The 22,933-nt window shown below is 40.8% G+C and overlaps 3 protein-coding genes and 3 non-coding genes across 6 annotated transcripts; 1 reads left to right on the top strand and 5 right to left on the bottom strand.

Annotated features, from left to right (window-relative positions):
* Positions 1 to 1,158: 1,158 nt before the first annotated feature.
* LOC115671470 (1-aminocyclopropane-1-carboxylate oxidase homolog 4-like) lies at positions 1,159 to 2,832 on the top strand. Its single transcript, XM_030593040.2, has 2 exons — positions 1,159 to 2,051; positions 2,446 to 2,832. Exons 1-2 carry the CDS (start codon positions 1,206 to 1,208, stop codon positions 2,704 to 2,706), a joined length of 1,107 nt encoding a protein of 368 aa, XP_030448900.1. The 5' UTR covers positions 1,159 to 1,205; the 3' UTR covers positions 2,707 to 2,832.
* Positions 2,833 to 10,081: 7,249 nt separating this feature from the next.
* LOC115665457 (40S ribosomal protein S14) lies at positions 10,082 to 13,477 on the bottom strand. The gene is made up of 6 exons (XM_030587340.2): positions 13,344 to 13,477; positions 13,054 to 13,173; positions 12,907 to 12,952; positions 12,327 to 12,412; positions 12,016 to 12,145; positions 10,082 to 10,397 (listed from the first exon to the last, which is right to left on the bottom strand). The coding sequence occupies exons 1-6, from the start codon at positions 13,344 to 13,346 to the stop codon at positions 10,330 to 10,332; spliced, it is 453 nt and encodes a 150-aa protein (XP_030443200.1). The 5' UTR covers positions 13,347 to 13,477; the 3' UTR covers positions 10,082 to 10,329.
* On the bottom strand, positions 10,810 to 10,904 carry LOC115665458 (small nucleolar RNA Z266). The gene has a single exon (XR_004003756.1). It is a non-coding gene; the product is annotated as a small nucleolar RNA Z266 (small nucleolar RNA).
* A 1,424-nt stretch (positions 13,478 to 14,901) lies between the features above and the next one.
* TRNAL-UAG (transfer RNA leucine (anticodon UAG)) lies at positions 14,902 to 14,981 on the bottom strand. Its single transcript has one exon. It is a non-coding gene; the product is annotated as a tRNA-Leu (tRNA).
* A 270-nt stretch (positions 14,982 to 15,251) lies between these two features.
* On the bottom strand, positions 15,252 to 15,325 carry TRNAN-GUU (transfer RNA asparagine (anticodon GUU)). The gene has a single exon. It is a non-coding gene; the product is annotated as a tRNA-Asn (tRNA).
* A 939-nt stretch (positions 15,326 to 16,264) lies between these two features.
* On the bottom strand, positions 16,265 to 22,775 carry LOC115671471 (sorting nexin 1). Its single transcript, XM_056303047.1, has 10 exons — positions 22,354 to 22,775; positions 21,777 to 21,912; positions 20,928 to 21,061; positions 19,003 to 19,074; positions 18,676 to 18,835; positions 18,416 to 18,549; positions 18,206 to 18,274; positions 17,949 to 18,028; positions 16,571 to 16,631; positions 16,265 to 16,490 (listed from the first exon to the last, which is right to left on the bottom strand). Exons 1-10 carry the CDS (start codon positions 22,747 to 22,749, stop codon positions 16,284 to 16,286), a joined length of 1,449 nt encoding a protein of 482 aa, XP_056159022.1. The 5' UTR covers positions 22,750 to 22,775; the 3' UTR covers positions 16,265 to 16,283.
* Positions 22,776 to 22,933: the final 158 nt, after the last annotated feature.

The raw sequence follows: 22,933 nt of genomic DNA, 5'->3' as shown, positions 1-22,933 counted from the left end.
GGCGCGCATAATAACCATTCTATTTCTAGCTAGATCTATTTTTCTGTTCCCGTGAACAGATTTGAAAGAAAAATCCGTTTGGTAACGCAATTTTATTTTTCAATTTTCTGAATAAAATTTTAGTCCAAAAATAGGCTTGGAATAGAAATGAGAAGTAAAAATTTTCTACTTTTATGTTTCTAGGACAAAAAAGATTAATAAAAACTCTTCTCATCGTTCGCCCTCGCCTCCCGCCGCACGCGGCCGCCGCCCCCCCACCGGTCGCCGCCAACCGAAAAAGAGCTTGAGAGGGAGATATTTAAGAAAGCCTATTAAACGAATTTCTATTCTGGAAAGAGAAATTTTATATTGTTATCAAACCCGTATATTTGTTCAAGAACTCGTCCGGGGAATAAAAATAGAAAAATATATTTCTGATAAGAAATATATTCCAATAACATAATTGTTATCATTCGCACTCAAGTGACTATTTATAGGTTATTTTACTCGTTCCGTCAAGTTAGGGCCAACAGGTGGTGACCAAATTGTGACAGATATCAGTTGATAGATAGCAATATGTCACAACAAGCGCGATATGCGTCTTGGGAAGCGGCAGCTATACCCTCTACAGAGCCAAATGGCGTCTAATCCTTTATATAGTGATAACATCGATCATTTTTTCTTCTAGTGTAACATCAAACAGACCGATTTACTTTGTTGTCCAAGAGCCATTAAAGGCGCGAATGATAACCATTATATTTTCCTGTTTTTCTATTTTTTTTGTTCTCGGGAATAGGTTTGGAACAGAATTTCGTTTGATAATATAATTTTATTTTTCTATTTTCGAGATAAATTTTTAGCTAAGAAATAGATTTGGAACAAAAATGATCACTCAATCAACTCGTTGGGGGAGCCGAGGACACGTAGCTTGCACCTTGTGGCTTAGTCGAACCCATATTATCAACTCCTTTTTGATACTTGAAGAGTAATTATATAATTAAATTCAGTAAAAATTATATTGGGATCCGGTAGATCCATACGAGGTTGAAGATAGATTATGGGGGTTTTACTGTCTGAGTTACCACATCGGAAGTCTTCGTCATATGGTGGCGGGGCCTCACTCATATATTTATTAACGTAACGCCTTAACAGTAACAAGACCTCACCTGCGAATCTCCGATTACAATTCATACTTCGTGTCTCCACCTCACAACAGAAGATTGAATATGGCCACAGCAGCCGACGCAACTCCGCCGAGCTACGACCGCATGAAGGCGGTGAAGGAGTTCGACGAGTCGAAAATGGGCGTGAAAGGCCTCTCGGACTCCGGCATCACCTCCATACCCGAATTCTTCATCCACCCTCCCCACACTCTCTCCGACCTCAAACTCACCTCCAAGACCGCCAGGTCGCTACCTGTCATCGACCTCGCCGACCTGGAATCCGCCGACCGCCGCCGCACGATCGTCGACCAAGTCAAAGAAGCCGCCAAAACTTGGGGCTTCTTTCAAGTGGTCAACCACGGCGTGCCGGTCTCCGTCCTCGACGAAACGATCCGTGCCGTGAGGGCCTTCCATGACCAGCCGCGCGACGTCAAGGCCAAGTACTACAAGCGTGAGGAAGGGCGGGGCGTGATGTACGCGAGCAACAACGACCTGTACCGGGCGGAGGCGGCTAGCTGGCACGACTCGCTGCAAGCGTGGATGGGGCCGGAGCCGCTGCCGCCAGAGGAGCTTCCAGAGGCGTGCCGCTGGGAGGTGGCGGCGTGGGACGGCCACGCGAGGGGGGTGGCGGAGAAGGTGATGGAGTTGCTGAGCGAAGGGCTGGGGCTGGAGAGAGGGAGGTTCAAGGAGCTGACCTTTTCGGAGTCTAGGGCTTTCGTGGGGCACTGTTATCCGTACTGCCCCGAGCCGGACCGGACGGTCGGGATCACGGCGCACACCGATCCCGGGATCGTGACGGTGCTGCTGCAGAACGGGATCAAGGGATTGCAGGTGAAGCACGACGGCGAGTGGGTGGAGGTGAGCCCCGTGCATGGAGGGTTGATCATCAACGTCGGTGATTTTCTCCAGGTGAGAGGATCTGCCTTCAAACGTTTCTCTATGCCTGTTCTTGATTAATTTCTTCGAAGAAAAGCAAATCTTTCCAAAGTTTTCACAGGTAGCATATCCAAAAAAAAAAATTCCAGGTATTCTCAAAGTAACTTTTTCGATACACGAGCCGTGATCTGAAGAATTCGCTTTTCAATGTTGAGTCTCAGAGTATTTCCATCTTCCTATGCTTCTAATAACATGTATCCCTAATAGAAATGATGGATCTGAATATCGTATATTGGAGTTTTTCCTTCACGGTTGCAAGCTTTAGATCGTGACTAGTATGTACGTAGACAGATCTGAATATCATATAGTATTCGTTTTTTTGACTTTTGGGGTTGCCAATTGGGACTTTGGTGACAATGGCTGGCAGATAGTGTCGAACGGCGACTACAAAAGCGTGCAGCATCGCGTGGTGGCCAACTCGGAGAAGGAACCCAGGATCTCCATAGTCATGTTCTTCAACCTTAGCAAGTGGAAAGGTTCCGGCCACTACGGCCCTTTGCCCGAGCTGCTGTCGCCGGAGAGGCCAGCCATTTACCGCGACTTCACCGCGCAAGAGTTCTTCGACAACTTCTACAGCAAGGGATTGGATAGCAAGTCCTTTATTGAGAAGATTGAGATTCAAAATTGAGTCGGATTTCAGCACGACCGACATCATGGATTTTCACCATTTTCATTTTTTATGTACGGGTGCGTCATATTGACAACTGCGGGAGTTTTTTTAATGGTATCTTATCTAGAATATCGCATTTTCCTATTTGAATAAGCCAACAAGCAACCATATATACATTATATTTATCAATTTTGGGCAATAAATTTGTCGTATATATGGCACTGTGGGTGATTTTGCAAATCTTGAAAAATAGTGCTTTTGAAAATGACTTGGGCAATGGACATGTTCAAATGGTGCACGGCTGCAGTTACGTACTTTCCGTCAATGAAACCTTTTGAAGTGGGTGAAAGCGAATTCTAGATGGTCTATCTATTCTCCCATCTCTTATTGGACAGAGTTACCTCTGATTGGTAGTTTATTATAGATATCGCTCCCATAAAACTAAAATAAACTTAAGCTCCGTCTATTTCACGGAAATTAACCTTCAAAAAGACGTTTTTCGAATTTTTTAGCTTTAGGTTCGTGAAAAATAAACTAATCAAGAAAAATATTTTCCGCCAATAAAAAAAACACCATAAAAAATTCGGAAAATATTTTCCGAATTTCAGAAAGCGGAAAACATTTTCCATCCTCCTTCTTTCATCTCTAGACCAAGTACCTACTTTCACCAAACACGTTTTCCTTTTTATATATTTTTATTTTTTAAATTCGAGTTTTTAATTAATTATTTTCTTTTCTTTTCTTTCTTTTTCTTTTTCTTCTTCCTCAGACCGGCCACGGGCAAGCTCGAGTCTCGCCTGATCCAACAAGCTAGGCGAGGCTTGAGCCTCGCTCGAGGTCGCCAAGGCCTCGCCGACCTCGGGTGAGCTCAAGCTCGCCTGTGGCCGACAATCTACCAAAGAAGAAAGAAAAGAAAAAGAAAAAAATAAAAATAAAATATCATTAAAAGGAGTGTACGGAAGAAAATTAAATCAGATTTTTCATACCAAATGGCGAAGAATATTTTGTAATTCATTTTTAGAGTTCAATCAAATACCGAAAAATATTATCATTTTTCTGAAAAAGGACTTTTTAAAACGCCATGTTTTTCGCGAGATGAAAAGAGCCATGATAATGGACAATGGCCAAATTACAAAGTCGTCGGTCAGAGACGCCACTGAAGGAAATTTGTTCCATGGGAAAGGTGGCCATGAGACCAGAGTTAGACGAGGATAGATTCACTTTCTGAAAAGACGATGTTCCGCCCTTGTCCTTTATTCCTTCAATAATTGAAGTTCCAAATATCTTTCCTTCTATTTCCTTAACGACGTGACGATAATAACCTTGACCGCGCTTCGCACAAATTGGATCTTTGAGATTTTCATTAGTAGAGCTATGGGGCATTATATCAAACATCGATATATCGATGAGCTGGATATCGCTTTTTTGCGTGGGATGGATCTTGAGATTTTCAGTTGTTACGACTGAACCGAAAGTATAGTGTGTAATCGATGGCCTGTGAAACGATGTGACTTTATATTTGGTAAACCCATGTATTTATAATTGCAACACCTTAAAACTAGATTAGACAACTCTTACCTAAAGCTGCCATAAGCTGCTGTGACTAGACACCTAATAGAACCTACAGTATCTATTTTCGCAGCCGAGATTACCGTACGAAAGCTCTACCCGGACACCACCTTGAAAGATGCGAAACGAGAGGGCGGCCAACTGCATTATTTTGCCAGCATCTCTCACGTGGGTCACCTCGCCTCACCTGCTAAATTTGTCGCCACCCAAATCTCTCTCTCTCGATACAAACCACCACTCTCTTTTGGCACAGCCGCTCATTGTCACCACCCACTCTCTCTCTCTCTCTCTCTCTCTCTCGATACAAACCACCACTGTCTTTTGGCACAGCCGCTCATTGTCGGTTGTGTATCGATCCGTGGCCAATTAGGTAGCGAATGATAACCATTCTGTTCCGAAATGAGTTCCTGAACCAGAAATAGATTTTTCTATTTCTGGTTCTTAGATGAGTTTCTGAGAAAAAAAACCCGTTTGATAATGACAAAAAATTTCTATTTCTAGAACAGAAACCCGTTTGATAACAGCACAAAATTTCTATTTCCTGAAATAAAAACCCGTTTGATAAACAACAGAAAATTCTATTTCCAGGAACAAAAATCCATTTTTTTAGAAATGGAATAAAAATAATAAAAAATCCGAAAAATTCATAAAAATCTTTAAAAAAATTCAGAAAATCCCAAAAAATTGAAAAATTCCAGAAAAAATCATCAAAATGTCGAGAAAATAAAAAAAATTTAGATTTCGGGAAAATAGGAAATTTGTTGAATTTTTTCAAAAAAATCAAGAAATCAAAAATTTCAAAACTTCACAGAATTCTTAGAATACCTGTGGCCACCCACTTTTAGTGAAATTTAAATTTTTTTAGATGCCCAAAAAAAAATCAAAAAATCAAAAATTTCAAAACTTCACAGAATAGTTTAGAATACATGTGGCCACCCACTTTGAGTGAAATTTAAATTTTTTTAGGTGCAAAAAAACATAAAAAATCAAAAATTTCAAAACTTCACAGAATGACTTACAATACCTCTAGCCACCCACTTTGAGTAAAATTTAATTTTTTTTAGATGCCCAAATGGTATTTTTTATTTTTTTTATTTTTTTGGTTCCTAAAGAAAATTAAATTTCACTCAAAGTGGACGGCCACATGTATTCTAAGCCACTCTGTGAAGATTTGAAAATTTTTCTTTTTTGCATATTTTTATTTTTTTTTCGACACCTAAAAAAAATTAAATTTCACTCAAAGTGGGTGGCCACAGGTATTCTAAGCAATTATGTAAAGTTTTTTATTTTTTATTTTTTTCGGCACCTAAAAAGATTTAAATTTCGCTTAAAGTGGATGGCCACAGGTATTCTAAGCCATTTTGTGAAGTTTTTTATTTTTTATTTTTTATTTTTTTCGGCACCTAAAAAAATAAAATTTCGCTCAAAGTGAGTGGCCACAGGTATTTTAAGCCATTATGTAAAGTTTTGAAATTTTTACTTTTTTGTTTATTTTTATTTTTTTTTGGCATATAAAAAAATTTAGGGATAAGTGCACTACAAGTCCTAAAACTTGTCGCAAAAGTGCGTTTGAGTCCTAAAACTTGCAAAAAGTTCATTTGAGTCCTAAAACTTGTCAAAATGGTTCATTTGAGTCCTAAAGTTAACACCGTTAGATTTACTAACGGAAAATGCTGACGTGGCGCTGACGTGTCATTTTTAATTATTTTTCTTGAGACACGTGGCGCCACGTCAGCAAAAATAAAAATAAAATTGAAAAAACTGAAAAAAAAAAAAAAAAAAAAAAACCAAAAAAAGGAAAAAAAAAAAAAGAACCGGCGATGGCCAAGCCCAGCGGCCACCGCCGATGGCCGAAGCCCGGCGGCCGGGAAGGACCGGCGAGGGTCGCCTGGGTCTTCCCGAAGCCCGGCGACCCTCGCCGGCGCCGGGCGAAGGCCGACGAGGGTCGCGCCCTCCCCCAGATCGAGGGTCACCGGCCCTCGCCGGGGACTCGCCCGGGGCCGGCGAGGGTCGCCTGGGCCTTCCCGACGCCCGGCGACCGCTACCGGCCCCGAGCGAGTCCCCGGCGAGGGCCGGCGACCCTCGATCTGGGGGAGGGCGCGACCCTCGCCCCAGATCTGAGCGAGGGTCGCCGGCCCTCGCCGGGGACTCGCCCGGGGCCGGCGGAGGTCGCCGGGCTTCGGGAAGGCCCAGGCGACCCTCGCCGGCCCCGGGCGAGTCCCCGGCGAGGGCCGGCGACCCTCGATCTGGGGGAGGGCGCGACCCTCGCCCCAGATCTGAGCGAGGGTCGCCGGCCCTCGCCCGGGGCCGGCGAGGGTCGCCGGGCTTCGGGAAGGCCCAGGCGACCCTCGCCGGTCCTTCCCGGTGGCTGTGGCGGTGGCCACCGGCGGTGACCGCCGGGCTTGGCCACTGCCGGTCCTTTTTTTTTTTTTTTTCAATTTTTATTTTTATTTTTGCTGATGTGGCGCCACGTGTCTCAAGAAAAATAATTAAAAATAACACGTCAGCGCCACGTCAGCATTTTCCGTTAGTAAATCTAACGGTGTTAACTTTAGGACTCAAATGAACCATTTTGACAAGTTTTAGGACTCAAATGAACTTTTTGCAAGTTTTAGGACTCAAACGCACTTTTATGACAGGTTTTAGGACTTGTAGTGCACTTATCCCAAAAATTTAAATTTCACTCAAAGTGGGTGGCCACAAGTATTTTAAGCTATTCTGTGAAGTTTTGAAATTTTTTATTTTTTTTATTTTTTTCGGCACCTAAAAAAATTTAAATTTCACTCAAAGTGGATGGCCACAAGTATTCTAAGCCATTCTGTGAAGTTTTGAAATATTTGATTTTTTGCTTTTTTTTATTTTTTTCGGCACCTAAAAAAATAAAATTTCGCTCAAATTGGGTGGCCACAGATATTCTAAGATATTTTGTAAAGTTTTTAAATTTTAGAATTTTTTATTTTTTTTTGGCAACTAAAAAAATTAAATTTTGCTCAAAGTGGGTGGCCATAGGTTTTCTAAGCCATTTTGTGAAATTTTGAAATTTTTTATTTTTTTTTATTTTTTTCGGTACCTAAAAAAATTAAAATTTCACTGAAAGTGGGTAGCCACAGATTCTAAACCATTCTGTTAAATTTTAAAATTTTTGATTTTTTGCTTTTTTTTCTCATCTCAAAGATCGTGACTTCCATATGAATATATGTGTTGAAGAAAATGAATTCCTCAAAAATGGTTCTCACTTTTGTTCTAAAAATGAAAAATCAACTTTTTTTTGGTTCTCATTTCTGGTTTGAGAATCAGTTTTGGAAGCAAACTTGTCCCGGAAATAGAAAAATGAAATTGCGTTACCAAACGGGTTTCTGGTCCAAAACTGATTCTGAGAACAAAAAACCAGTTTTGGACAGAACCAGAATGATTTTCATGCAGCACCTTAGCGAACAAAAATCGCAACAAGAGAGAGAGAGAGAGAAAAGAATGAGAATATAGCAGCGCGGGAGGCGACAATGAAAGGAGATGTCAACATGGCAATGAAGGCAAGAGGAAAGGAACAGCGAAGATGGCTACAACACAAACGAGCGAGACAGAGGAGGATGATAGAGAGAGAGAGAGAGAGAGAGAGAGAGAGAGAGAAGTGGGGGTTTCTCCTTAATTATTGCAATAGATGAAGGGTGAAACATGATCCGCGTCTAATTGAAAAGAAACCAAATGAATCAACCGCTAGGGCACCCCCAGTGGCCTTCCGACAAATAGGGAGGAGTGAGATCTGTATGGAGTTTCCCTAGATGAGCCCACCAAGGGTCCGCCAAGTTAATGAGCTCCAAAATTTAGGAATACACCTGACCGGTCAAAAAGAAAAGAAAAGAAGCTAATTTTCATAAAGAAGCTAAGGAATTTCCCCAGATGAGCCCAATAGAGGCCCGCCAAGCTATGGAGCTCCAAAATCCAAGAATACACCTGACCAATCTAAAATGAAAAGAAAGGAAGTTAATCTTCATAAATTCTTGCATTTTACTTTTTATTTATAATTTTTCATAATTTTATTAAATTCGGTTAGCATTTAATATTTTGACCCCAAAACAAAAAAAAAAACATGCCTCGAGAACATTGATTAATCACAAAGAGATTGCCTACTCTTGAGTAGGGGTGAGCATCGTTTTAGAGTAAAACCTAAAACCGACCTAGAACAGAAGAATCAAACCAACCAACCTAGAACAAAAGAACCGGATCAATAAGAACTTGCCCGGTCTCCAGTTCCAAAATATGCGAGGTAAGTTCTAACGAGGGAAAACCTAGAACAAGTTTTTGCATTTTACTTAATTTATATCTTCGCGTGATCTTGCATTATTCGATAACGTCCTACAATGTGTAAAATTTGGAAACACTAATCTCAACCTCCATTTTATGACTGAGACTTTTACCTTATTAATATTTATTATTTTTCGTATTTAAATATAAGTTGTGCTCATTAAATTATAACAGATGGTCATTAAAGATGATTTATTGTAATTATTCAATTTATAATACAAGAGGAACCTGAAAGTAAGAAACCATCCTTGGGATTCGATTTCCTCATATAGACCAACCAGGATAAAAACTGCTTTCCAAAGAGATTCATGAGTTCCAACTCTTCCTTTCAAGGCGTAAGACAATGAAAAGAGAATAAAAGCACCGGAACTAACCCTAAAACCTGTGTCAAAGTAGGTTCTAGAATATGCAAGATAGATTCCAGATTCCAAAAAATAATAAACCTATTTCAACAGGTAAGTTCCGAATTCTACTTATAACCTGTACAGAACCTAAAACTGCTTATTCCTACTATGGAGCTTCTCCAAACACAACAGAGCCGCAGAGTAGCCTGCCATCAAGCAAAAGCAGCAACAACGGAGAGCTCCACACTCCATGGCTTATTTGTTTTGACATTGGTTTTCTTCTAAAGGAAAAATTTACCAATACACAAAAAAATAGGAAACCGAAAAACAAAATCTTAATCCGTGCTTCTTAATTGACAAAAAATACAATTAATCTTGACATTAATGTCGAAAATAGTGATATCCATTTTTTTCAGTTTTGAACAATGATTTTCCTAAATACATAAATACTCATAGTTATGTTAATTTAAAAACGCAAACAAACCTTGTTTTGATCAATTTCACATCTTTCTTTATTTTGAAAACAAAACGGCAACCAGCTTACAGAAACATGTCGAACATATTCTGAACTATTCACACAGGAAAATAGGAAACCTAAAACAGGGAAATATCTGCATGAAAACAAGAATTGAAAATACTTTCTCTGAGTATTAAAAGCATTACTTTGTCAATGATCCTAGAATTTACACAAAAACTGAAATCTTTCAAAAACTATTGGCTTTACAGAATTACATTTACCCGCTAGATAATGACCAACCCGCAATCCCAACACCATTACCACATCATTGTTTATTTGAACCAAGAAAAATTGTGTCATCCATGAAAATCAACTGAACTAATCGACTTCAGCAGACAAAGTTGTAGAATGACAGTTAATGTTGGGACCATTATAACCTCTTAGGCACCTAGAACCGCATAGAGGCTAAGTTGAATCCCGTGTCACGACTCAATTCATACAAAATGAGTAAGGCAAAATTTAAAAAAAAATTATAAAAGCAAAAATCAAAGCTTCTACCATGAAACTCGCCAGGTTGAACTAATCCAGTGTGGCAACAGACTATCACGCTTATCAATTAAATAAATTGGCGTGCAACTTCTTCCACCGTGTGTGCAATTCACCTCCAAAAGCTCTTCTAGATGAGTTCTTCTATAAGACAGAACTACTTCAGTTTCAGATGTGTAACAAAACGAATCACCAAGAAAGCGCCGAATCCACACAGGGAACATCCAAGAACTATGGAAGAGATCAATGGTGAGAAACTAGATCCAAAACTTGTCTTAAACCGGCTCAACAGATAATTTTAACATTCACATATAACCCCTAAGACTAGTCACAATAGCAGCAACAAAAGCGAAAACTTGCATCTAATGCAGAACATCGCAGAAAAAGCAGCAGCATAATTGCATGCCTGATGGCCAGGAGCAATCACAGCCTTCTTCCCCTTCTACCACCCTTTCTGCGAGTGCTGTCGGTTGGTATCGGTGTCACATCCTCTGATAACCAGGCAAAAGAATTACATGAGCACATGATCGAGTAAGAAGCCAAAAAGAGTAGAAAACCACATTATAAGCTTGAACCACATATCCTTTGTCAAGCTCATTAATAACTATCCGAGAGCCAAGAAAATAGAATACAGTTCCTTAACAACCACCTCATTGAATCAAGTGCTTCTTGCTCTGACACCCGCTAATAATGATTTAAAAAAATTTGTATTCAATCCCCAGCTCAGCAGATTCAGTAAAATTATGTTATTCACAGCTTACTATATATATGTCCTCCATGTTGTCTTAGAATCTTAGGGAAATATTATCTAACACAAAGGCTGAAGTAAACACCGCAAATGCAATGTTCAAATTGAACTTAGTAATAGAAAAGTATTTCACAAAACTTCAGAAGAAAAATACCGCGTAGCAGGTCAGAATATCAATAAGCCTCATAACATTGAGTTCATGAAGAAGTTGCCCTTCAAACATCTAATTCAATCATCACTCTTGCTGCCATGTTTGAAGCTAAAATCACATCTATGCATCTTCTAAGTTTGATCAAAAGTTAAAACCGACAAAGGACCCAATCACCTCAGGTTGGGTGAAGACAATCTAAAAAATGTAAACGTACGAAAGCTCAGAAACACTAGCATGCCCATATTAAACAAGAACGACAAATGGAAGTGGCGAGTCAGAATATCAATAAGCGTAAAGGAGTTAAGATCACAAGGGATTTTATCCCTTCCAGAACTTCATTTGACTCATCATTCTCACCACAGACAATTAATTAATTGTCTCCGAATTTGCAAGGAATAACAATTAAATTTAGCTAAGTTGAAGTGAGTTATAATCATCGAAGTAAAGAAAAAGCATAGTGTGGAATCAATGTCCCCTACCACAAAACAAGACATTCACAAACTTTCAGTGGACCTGAAATCTCACAAATTGAAGAAGCCATGATTTAGCAAAGGAAGCTACAATCATCGAATCCAAAGTGTGAGATCAAAGATCCTGAGCTAATGTCTTGCATAAAAAGACCGAGGCAGGAATGAAAAGGGAACTCTAGAGGAAAACCCTAAAGAGCGACCCAAAAAGTCATCTTTAATGTTGCGCAGCTATGACTCAAAACGCTTCCATCGAGTACTTTGAAAGGCGATCTTAAGGGCCGCGCTTCAAAAGAAACCAGTGAACAAAGCAGAAATATTTTTGCTAAAAAAGTTGAACTCAAGACAGACATGAGAAAACCAAAGGAAAGTGCTAAGAATGATCCAGGAGAATTTAGTGTCTAGTGCTTGACCAAGTACTCACATAGAGAGTGATGGAGAGGAGACAAAGGAAGAGAGGTGGCAGCCAAGAATGACAATATAAACCCAAGACCAATGTGCTTGAGCCTATTAAGATCCATTTACAAAAATACGCTGGGCCTAATATGTTATCCAAGAGATCTAGGGAAATATTTTAAAAAAAGGCTGGCTATAATGATAATACGGTTTAACTTAGAAGAAATGTGTTCATAAAATCAACATTTATAACTAAACAGTTTGGACAGAGAGGTATTCTAGGAGATCACTACTCGCACCACTGATCAGAACCAAATGCACTAAATATCAAACAACAAGAAATATACCTATGCGACCGATTTTCATGCCAGAACGAGCAAGGGCTCGAAGTGCTGACTGAGCACCTGGGCCTGGGGTTTTGGTCTTGTTTCCTCCAGTAGCGCGAAGCTTAATGTGAAGAGCAGTAACACCAAGTTCCTATAAAACATATCAGAGCAAATTTACAATGACAATGAATAAATCGCGTTCCACAAAAAAAAAAAAAAGCAAACAGAGGACTAAGGCAGAACCAGAAACAGATTGCACTTCGAAAAGGATCATGCATACAGACAATTTCACACAATCAGGAAAAAGGCAGTGACTAAAAAGAAGGGGAAACCTTGCATCGCTGAGCCACATCTTGGGCTGCAAGCATGGCTGCATAAGGCGATGATTCATCCCTGTCAGCTTTCACCTTCATGCCACCTGAAAATAGGACAAATTCAAATAATTAGAGAATAATATTAAGTGAAGGGGTAGAAGCAATACAACCTTTCAGCTAAACTACCTAACTATACAAGGATCTCATGACTAAACAAGCCAATACATTGACAACCATAATTAAACAACGACTTGGCACACGGAGCAGATAGACCACGCAAGCTAAGGACAGGTTAATATGAAGGAACTTCACAGGACACACCACGCCCTATCTCGAGAAGAAACTTACAACCGCTGAAGTAACTAGAAAGCATAATTACAGGAGGGAAGCACATTTCGCTTCAAAAAGATTAAGAATTTAAACTGCTACAGCTAAGAAATGAAAATTTAATAGAAGCCCATCTTCGCTTCCACACCAACTGACTAGTGGTCAGAGATTCACAATGAAAAAGCTGTACATCACACAACAGCAATAACTCGCAGAACCTTCCAACTCGCAGACGCATCTCAAAGTAAAATGAAGGAAGCACGAGACATACCAGTGATGCGAACAAGGGTTTCCCTCCCGGAGAGGTCGGTCACATGCTGCAAGCGAAAGCGAACCACGGTTCGTCAGGCTGGAATCGAGGGCACAAAAAAAAAGGCGAAGAAGAGCGGATTGAAAACCAGTCGAGCCGGATGCTTACGATGAAGGTGTCGTTGAACGAGGCGAAGATGTGGGCGACCCCGAAGACGAACTCCCCCTCGCGCACCGCCGGCCCGAGCGTGACGTTCTCCTCCTTGGGCTCCCTGACCTTTCTCTTCGACTGCGAAACAACAAATCAACCGTGAGCGAGCGCTCCCGATGACAAATCGCGCGAGCAACAGCTTCCGCACCGCCATCTGCTCCCAGCGATCGATCAACGAATCCCACGTATCGGAAGAGTTCGCCGGAAAATACAGAAGCGGCGTGAGAAGACTGATCGGAGACCCTTACCATGATGTGCGAGATCGGGGGGAGGAGGAAGAGGGAAATGCGGCGGTGGAGAGAGAGAGAGAGAGAGAGCGCTCAAGCACCGGCGGAAACTTGCGACGAGACAGCCCCCGAGCTCGAGCTTAAGAGTGTGGGAGAGAAGACGGGGAGGTTTTTATAGAGGAAGGGTATTAGGGTTTCGGAGTTCGCGGAGCATGCGAAATTACGCTCGGCACCCGCGTAGCGAGAAGAAAGAAAAGGTAAAATAGCGCAAATAATCTCAACACGTTAGCCAAATACATAATACGATCTCTGAACTTTAATCTGATGTATAATGTGATTCCTGAAAATTTTAATTTATTCAATATGATCCCTAAACTCTTGATACATGTTCGATTTAATCCCTAGACTATCTAAGGGTCGAATGCTTTAAAAAGTCCTAACCTTTAGCTCAATTCCTAATTTTACGCCAAACTTTTTTTTTGTCTCATAAAAGCCCCCAACTTTAGGTTCAATCCTAATTCTACCCTAAATTTTTTTTATCTTATAAAAAACCCTCAATTTTATGTCCAGTCTCAATTCCACCTTGATTTTATTTTTCATAAAAAAACTCTTAAATTTATGTTTAGTTCCAATTCTACCATTCGTCTCATAAAAAAAACCTCAGCTTTAGGTTTAGTTCCAATTTGACCATAAATTTTTTTTTGTCTTATAAAAAATCACAAATTTTCACTTAAATATCAAATCTGCCTTTATTAACCCTCAATCCAAAATCGCCCTTAGTGATCATCTGTGACACTTGTCAATACTTTAGTTTTTCCCCAAATTTCAGAAAAAAAAAAACGTCTTTTGGAAATGAATTTCCATATCGACCCAAACAATATCTTCTTGGGCATATGAAATTTGGATAAAAACTTGAGTAATTAGGTTAGTTTTCTTTATTTGCTCTTACTCTTAAGAGAGTCTTGCTTCCATCTCGTTCAGAAGTTTTTTATTTTGTGCTCGGTTTTCAATGTCTCGTGCCCGAGAGCCTTTCATATCTCATGATTGGAGAGCTCGCAGTCGGGACACTTGGCTCGGGAGCTCGAGCAACTCGTGCTTGGGAGCTTTTCATTTCTCGATTGTTTACGAAAAATTTTGAACAAAGGGTTAATATGAGGTAGATTTGTGACTTAAGTAAATGTTGGTAGTTTTTTATGAGCTTGAAAAAAATTTAGGGTGAAATTGGGACTAGACGATAAATCAGAACATGACATAAAGTTTAGGGTTTTTTATGGGAAAAAAAAAAAGTTAAGGGTAGAATTGAGACTTGAGCTAAAATTTTGATTTTTTTATGGTATTAGGCCAATTAATGAAAGGATAACATTGAATATTTTCATATATTTTATAGATTAAATTAAATATTTATCAAAAGTTCGGGGATCACATTATATATTAAATTAAAGTTCAAGAATCACATTGAACAAATTAAAAATTAAGAGATCACATTTCATATTTAGTTAAAGTTTATGAATCATTTGTGTATTATCCCAAAGGAAAATATAAAGAAAATTGAAAAAAAAAAAAGAGAGAGAAAAGTAATTGACAGCTGTGGGATTTGAACCCACGCCCTTTCGGACCAGAGCCTAAATCTGGCGCCTTAGACCACTCGGCCAAACTGTCATTGCAGATGTGGTTGACGAACTTTTCCTCTATTTGTCCAATTGACAATACGCTCTAAGCGATAGTTTGATGGGGGGACTTCTTCCCATTTTCTTTGGTCAAAAGGGAAAATTACTTCGTTGAGGGGAGAACTTACAACGCGCTCGTTAAATTAGGGCTGCAGGACGAGGCCTAATTAGTTTGGTGAATCGGTAAGGACACAAAGGAGGACAACAAAGGGCAAAAACATTGAAATTTCAATTTGGATTAGGAAAAAAGAAGTCGAAGAATCGCTAGAAGGAGGGCTTGAACCTCCGACCTTGTGGTTAACAGCCACACGCTCTAACCAACTGAGCTATTCCAGCTTCTGCGTAACATTAGCAAGTATTTTTATAATTATATAATAATAAACTCTAGCGCCCTTTTGACTTAACATCCATCCTCAAAGGACGCTCAGGAACGAAAGGCATAGAACTTTTTCGTTTCGTGAGCATTTCAGGACCGTTGGGATCTTGGCGAGGCTACGATGACAAACCCGTCAACCTTAGACTTTTGAAACATGAGTGGTTAGATGACAAACCCGTCAACCTTAGACTTTTGAAACATGAGTGGTTAGAAATAGCTGCGGCTCAATTCAACAATTTCATAGCGAGTATGGAACTTGAAAGAAAACTTCCATACAGGCCAAAGTTATCATTTCATATTGATTGCGAGACCTAAATATGGATAAGAAACTGATAAACCTTAGACCTGATGGCATGGCATCCAATCTCATTTGTTGTGACATGAAAAAGGGACGACAAATTCCTAAAACGTCTGCCCACGAAGCACAAGTCCTTCGACACCAAGAAGAGTCCATGACCATTTTCAAAGCAGCCGGTTTCCGTTATCTAGCTGTTGAATCCCTAAGCTCTTCCGGTGGCGAAGCCTCCATCCTGCTATCTACATCAGAACCGTTTTACGAATCATATTCGATCGAGGATAGGTGGTTTTTTGCCCTGCGCTAACAAGGGAATTCTTTGAAAAACTAGATGTCACTCCATTTCAATTTCAACAATACGGTTGACAGATAGGTATCGGAAATCCACCCCGACAAATTCAAGCTCTATCTGACAGTAATAAAGTAAAACGGTGTATTTTTCCCACTATAGTATTCCAAACGATGACAAGGTTACCGAAACATTAACTTTGCTCTGTACACATTGAGAAAGACATGAACCGAAGGTCACTCATTTCTCAGGAACAAACTCGCGGAGACTGTTCCCATAAAGCCAGGCAAAACCGCCTGGTTTTTTTACCGACGCTTGTATGATCAGTTCACCCCTAGACAGAGCAAGCTTCCAGTTTGGGAAGGAGACTTCGCCAAGCATCAGCAATTCCATTTGCCAGACGTGCCTGCCCTTTGGCAAATTCGTGAAAAGCGACTCCCATGTCTGTTGTCTTCTGTTCTTGAAAGTGTACCATCTCTTCACTCATCCGTCTCACGATTGTTTCGAATCTTCTCACTGCTTCCTCGCTTTCTCCTTTCAGCTGCATTGATTCCTATTTTATCAGCAAAATAGATATCTCGGAATCGATTTGGACAACACAAATTACGTTAAGTGACTTACCTCTCTGTATTCAATCTCCGCTTCCCTCACCTTATCAGATCGTGTCAGCATGAGTTTATCACTGAAAAGAAGCAGGAGTAGAGAACCATATCATGACCTTTAGTTAGGTTCACTAATGATGATCAGGGTATCAAAGTACATTAACCGATTGTGCTGACAAACACATCAACTTCATTAGCTGAAGGGCTCTCTATCATAAGCGCACATCCTTACTATACATCTTTGGGTAGTTTAATTAAAGGCAAAAGGACACAAGAAGTGCCACAACTTGTGTACGGAGATCACTTTGGTGCCATAACTTTTTTTCGGATCACTTTGGTGTCAACTTTTTTGAAAAACGATCATTTTAGTGCCAATGCTGACGTGGCTCGCCGGAAATCCGATGTGGAGATGACACGGCTCGCCGGAGAGGTCCAGTCAGCATTAAAAACCAAAAACGACGCCGTTTAGCCCGCTGACGTGTACTTTTAAAAAAAATAAAAATAAATTATATTTAAAAAAAAAGTTGCAGCAGCGGTGAGGGAGCTCTCACCGCTGCTGCCGCCAACCCACCACCGCCGGGGGCGCAGTGGTCGGCGAGGGTCGCCGGCCCTTGGTCGGGGCCCGGCGACCCTCGCCTAGCCAAGCGAGGGCCGGATCCGGCGAAGGCGAGGCGAGACTATGGGATCCTTATGCATCTCGTGAGGCCGACCTCGCCGTCGAGACTATGGGATCCTTATGCATCTCGTGAGGCGAGACTATGGGATCCTTATGGGACCCTCGCCTCGCCCAGCGAAGGTGAGGCCGACCTCGCCGTCGCCTGGGTCGCGACGGCGAGGTCTCGCCTCGCCGGATCCGGCCCTCGCTGGCCACTGCGCCCACCACCGCCGGCCCTTCCCGGCGGTGGTGGGTTGGCGGCAGCAGCGGCAAGGGCTCCCTCGCCGCTGCTGCAACTTTTTTTTTTTTTTTCTAAAAATTAAAAAATTCAAAAAAAAGCCACATAATTTCCACATGTACAAGTCGGACCATTTTTTTTTTAATATAAATGCCAGGTCAGCTTTTTGGCCGGAATTTTGGCCGGAGTCACTAAAGTGATCTATTTTCCTCCAACTTGGCACCAAAGTGATCCGAAAAAAAGTTATGGCACCAAAGTGATCTCCGTACACAAGTTGTGGCACTTCTGGTGTCCTTTTGCCTTTAATTAAAGGTTATGTACTTTCAATGCAACAAAGGAATTCTCAACTTCCAAAGACATGATATCACCTACCACGTCTTCTTAAAACCCAAAATCATGCAATCTACGTTCGTTCTTCTTTACCTAAGCAAAACCCTCTTAGAGAGAGAGAGAGAGAGAGAAAGAGAGAGAGAGAGATGAACAAGATGCTTAGCAGAACCATACAGATTTATCTCTTTCAATTTGATTGTTTCAGCCAATTCACACTGCTGTCTGAATGCGGTGCCTCGCTCTGCTATGGTGGCCTGTTTCACAACACACAAGCCACAAAATTAGCTCATGAAAGTCAGAATTACCGAGACAATGAACTCATCAGTGATTTCCAGCAGCCAAAAAAGAAGTCCCAAACCCAAAAGACTCTGTTAGAGTGTCTCTGGTAAATGTTTGGCCTTCCATAGTATAAGAAGAAATATCAAGCTTACCTTAATAGACTGCACAGCACGAACATAATCCTTCAAAGGTTCTTCAAAATGCATTAAGAGCTCAGTAGCCTGCATGTCAAATATACCAAATAAGTACCAACAAGAAGTATTCCCCAACTTTAGAAGGGCAAATACAAGCAAGCATGAAAAGACACATACACAAAACCCTATTGAAGAGTCCAAAGATTCTTAAATTCAACTACAGTCTACCTCCTTCTGCAGCTTAATTGATACTAATTCTGATTTTGCTCCAAGTTCAGAAAATGCCTTCCCAAGAGCATTTTCTTCACAGGCACCAAGAAGTTTGACTGCTTTACCAAAATCTGAGAGAGATTTCCCAAGTTCTGCAGGAATTCAGACAAAAGAATGCACCTAAATCAGTAATTTCTCCAAGGCAAAGCAGAACACGAAAGCCCAAAAGTAAAATCCAAAAGCATATTAAGATCAAGAAAAGCCTCCAGAATCACTACCCCTGTGCCTCTTCACAAGTCGATATGCCTGTTTTTGTGCTTCAGCCAAGTGGTTTTCAAGCTCAAAGATATAGTGTTTCATCTTTTCATAATCAGGATGCGACTCTTCCACTGGTTTCTCCTTTCCTAAAACCACATCGCTCACTTTGGATTGTACGTCCTGTCAGCAACAGAGACCAGGTCATCAAAGGTCAAATAGCTACAGCCCTCATTGGAATGGTAACTCTCAATATCAATGTATTATCAGCTTCAAGTGCATCTCTTATACACTGACTCTGTAAAGCATATGCTGAAGAAGTTCAATGTTGATCTTTGTCAAATGATTACCTTAAATATCTGCATAAGATCTGCTGGCTTCTTAAATAGACCAGTTTCATAAGACCTTAATCTCTCCATTACCTGAATAGAGGTAACAAGACACATTTAGAAGCATACTTCCAACATTCCAAAAACGAAAAAGAGTTTTCTTCGAACTAGGATTTGCAATCAACTGGGAGATTAACTAAAGTGAGATAAATAATTGATAACATGGTATGAATGAACCAATCCATTAGCAGAAGGAAACTAATTAATGATTTAACAAAGTAAGCCTTATCTCACTAACCTGGGCTGTAATGACCCGAAATTTTCATTGCCAACTACTCATGTGGACTTACTACACCTCCGGATTAGTAAGGTCATAAGATCTGACTTCTGAACTTTTGCTTATGAACTTTGATCAGTGAATCTTTTCAAATTGAAATTAAGAATTTGACTATCTCATACGATGATCTATTCATTGAAAGTTTGAAACTCTCGTCTTGATCATTGTTTTTTTTAATTCGAACTTACATGTTATTGATCTTTGAGGTATTGGATTCCTTGTTTACTAATACTGAACTATTTTTCTGACCAAAAAAACAAAATATTGAACTATTCCTTGAAGGTTTTCTGAATATGTATTGGGGATTAGATTTAGTAATATTGAATATTAAGTTCAATTCTGCTTAATATTAGGAGGGATTGCCTATACCTAAGGGTGTAATTAATTCACTGAGCGTGCAAGTCACCACGTCGTTTCTTTTGGTACACACGACTTAAGGTTGACAATATTGTAATGGTGGCTACTGGCATCTCAAACTACACTGATGACGATATGCATAAGGATCCCATACTAGAGTACTTGCCTTGCCTTTCCAATTGAAAACGAAAATCACGGTTGAAAAAATAGGCGTAGTTGAAATGGATTTCAAGTTCTATTGGGCTCAAGTGCATCATATGTGGATTTGTCTCTGATAGTTGGAGCTTTGGTAATTGCTTATTTAATTTACTTTTGAATGTTTACATATTTGATAATACCAAGGATTTCTTTAAATAAAGTTGTCAGGATTGTTTTGACTTGGGTACAATTTATAAATTTCATTTCTTATTTATCTCTTCCGCTGTAATTTGTAAATATACTGGGTAATGTAAAAAAAAAATAACCTCCTTTTGCTAAAGAATAAATGGTCTTTATTAAATAATCCCATCAGAATTTGAGAGTGTCACAAGGGTAACGGGAATGCGATACAACTAGACTACAGGTTAGAGTTACACAAATTCTTACAATATTTGAAAACAATTCTAAGGTGAAACAGTTACATATATTGCCAATGCCTTTATATGAGATCGTCACCAATGCATTAGACAAAATTAGAAATCATGAAGATTAAAAAAAGAAAAGAAAGCTACTCTATAAGATATATATCCTCATTATTCTGGCATTTACAATCACAACCACCACCAGGTTGGCTTTAGCAAAATCCTTATTTGTGTAAACACATCCTTGTAATTTCTGCAACAGAATTATTCTTTCCTTCAAAAGTATTACCACAACAAATGTGGAAACCTCCTCTCGCAAGCACACTGATTCCTATAATTACTTAGTTTGATGGGATCTACAGGGAGGACTAGCGATAATTTATAGAAAGCAGCTCCCAAACATCAAAGAGGGACTGCAAGATTTGGTTGAAGCCTCCATCTAAAGGCAAAGCACCTCAGCAGGAAGACTAGTGCATGCTTGCATATTTGTTATTTGTGTCACGACATGAATACATGGATGAGTGCAACATTATGTGTACGTTTTGGCCAACACGAGCAGCCAAAAACAGAAACCCCACCTTGTTTGATATTTCAAAATATGGCAAAAACTAGAGATATTTATGCTACATTTATCTCAGGGAGAAAAGGAAATAAATCGATCATCACATGACATCGAACAGTGGATAACTCACCTCTTCATCAACCTGTAAGAAGGTTCTTAGATCGTCACTTTGCCGCAGCTCGTGATGTGAAGCTATCCGGTTAACAAATATATCTAATGCTTGACGTCTCATTTCAATAAATTCAGCACTAAACCGGAATTTTTCTGCATCAAATATAATTGCATAAGAATATTAATCAAGATGCTTCTGCTGCATAATTATGCTATGATCCTCAGAAATAATCATGAGACAGAAGCAAACTGCTCTAAAACTCCAAAAGGTTTTAAGTGAGGGTTTGCTCTAATTTAATTTGACTCATTAGTCAGGATTAAATGCTTGAATCTAACAGATAGAACTATGCTTACAAGTTCTGATGTTTGAGAGAGAGAGAGAGAGAGAGAGAGAGAGAGAGAGAGAGAGAGAGAGAGAGAGAGAGAGAGATATATGAGAAGGGTGGGGGGAAAGAGACGAATGCCATTGCTTATTCCCCTTTATTCGAGTACAATGAACTGAAATTTGACACATGAGCTACTCAAACTCAGATAAAACCAAGTCATGCTCCAGTTGCAAGTAGCCTGGCCCATTGCACACCTAAAGCCAGCTCCGTGATCATTATAGTTGATGATTCAGTCAAGATAGGGCGCCAACATGCGTATGGGGACACTGGACATGCAATAGCGATCAAGGCAAAGGCCAATGTAACCTTAAAAGGAGGCAGAAAAACAGATGATCCAGCCTACACAATCTCCAAGAGAATATGGGTATCATAAAATCACCAAGAAACGTTTGCTATTCAACTTAACAGAATGCAATCCAAATAATCCCACTAGGTGCTACATATATTAACAGCAAATACAGAGGTGTATATTGACTTGTTACCTACGGCGCTTTTCTCCGGCAGAGGAGGTATAAAAATGCCCTTGTAACTCTCAAAAAGCCGATCATGTAGCCAAACAAAATCGCTATATCTTCGAATGACAATCTTCTCTGGCCCCTGGTACTCCGGTAAGTTCGTCTGCGCAAGGGTATTTCTCAAATTACACCAAGCAACAAATCATAATTCGCCAAACTCTTAAACCTCCAACCCAGTCAAGATAAACTAACACAGATCACACTCCTTACCAAAAAAAAAAAAACTAACACAGATCACACGCGCATAAATTATGAGATAGAATTCGGATACACGAATCGATCAAAGCAAGCCGGATCACAACGAATCCAATTTCAAAACTTTCCACCAATACACGCATCTTTCTTCTAATTCCGACACTGATGCGCATGCATTGACCGCTCTCTCTTCCTCTAAAGCCCCTTTCGCCGGCGAAAGCCGACCAATTCCCTCTTCAGGTCCCACCGTAACAACAAGAACAGCTCGACAGCTCTCCGCAGACAGGCCAAGACACGGCACGCGCGCGCCCACAAAAACCCTAAACCAGGCGATCCCGATCGACGTTACCTTGGCGATGACGCGGTAGGAGATATAGGCCTGGACGCCGTTCCCGAGCTTCACGGGATCGGTGACGGAGACCGAGAGGTACGGCTGGGCCGGCGGAGATCGGGGGCTCTGCGACGACCCCGAGGGGCTCCGCTGCTGCTCCGTCCACATCCGGTCGGCGCGGGATCCGCTCCGATTCGGCGTCGTTCCGGGCGGAGATTCGGAGCAAGCCGGGGAAGGAGGCGGCTGTGGGCAGAAGCGATGGCGGAGAGATTGCTCGTGGGGGAGAGTCAAAAGGAGGGATTGAAGTTCAGTTAGCTCGACGCTCCTTTGGTAGTTTGAAAGAGAAGAAGAAGATGTTGGAATTTGCGCAGAGAAAGAGAGAGAGAGAAAAAGTGGGTGGGTCGGATAGTCCATGGGGCGGGCGACGGCGTGGATCCGGTTCGGGCCGACCCGGTTCGGACGGGTCGGATTGTCCCATGGACCCATTGGCCATCAATCCGATTTAGGGGTGGAGCATGGTTCAAGGGTTTTTACCCTGGAACTTAAGAACCTAACCAGTGGGAACCTGTAGGTTCTAGGTTCCAAGTATGCAGGGTAG

The sequence above is a fragment of the Syzygium oleosum genome, unplaced genomic scaffold, assembly GCF_021117445.2.
Source record: "Syzygium oleosum isolate NSW1041296 unplaced genomic scaffold, Sole_v2.1 Sole_v2.25, whole genome shotgun sequence".
NCBI classification, from domain to species: Eukaryota; Viridiplantae; Streptophyta; class Magnoliopsida; order Myrtales; family Myrtaceae; genus Syzygium; species Syzygium oleosum.
Note: the sequence above shows the minus strand (reverse complement) of the source record. Positions and strands in the feature narration are given on the sequence as shown.

Excerpts from the sequence above, each read along its gene's own strand:
- LOC115671471 (XM_056303047.1), bottom strand. The coding sequence starts at position 22,749 with ATGGACTATCCGACCCACCCACTTTTTCTCTCTCTCTCTTTCTCTGCG. Across the intron at positions 21,062-21,776 it reads GCCGGAGAAAAGCGCCGTAG|AAAAATTCCGGTTTAGTGCT; the intron begins GTAACAAGTCAA and ends TATTTGATGCAG. Across the intron at positions 18,836-19,002 it reads ATCTTATGCAGATATTTAAG|GACGTACAATCCAAAGTGAG; the intron begins GTAATCATTTGA and ends TGTTGCTGACAG.
- LOC115665457 (XM_030587340.2), bottom strand. Across the intron at positions 12,413-12,906 it reads AACCCTTGTTCGCATCACTG|GTGGCATGAAGGTGAAAGCT; the intron begins GTATGTCTCGTG and ends TCCTATTTTCAG. Across the intron at positions 10,398-12,015 it reads CATGAAAATCGGTCGCATAG|AGGATGTGACACCGATACCA; the intron begins GTATATTTCTTG and ends CCTGGTTATCAG.
- LOC115671470 (XM_030593040.2), top strand. The coding sequence starts at position 1,206 with ATGGCCACAGCAGCCGACGCAACTCCGCCGAGCTACGACCGCATGAAG. Across the intron at positions 2,052-2,445 it reads ACGTCGGTGATTTTCTCCAG|ATAGTGTCGAACGGCGACTA; the intron begins GTGAGAGGATCT and ends AATGGCTGGCAG.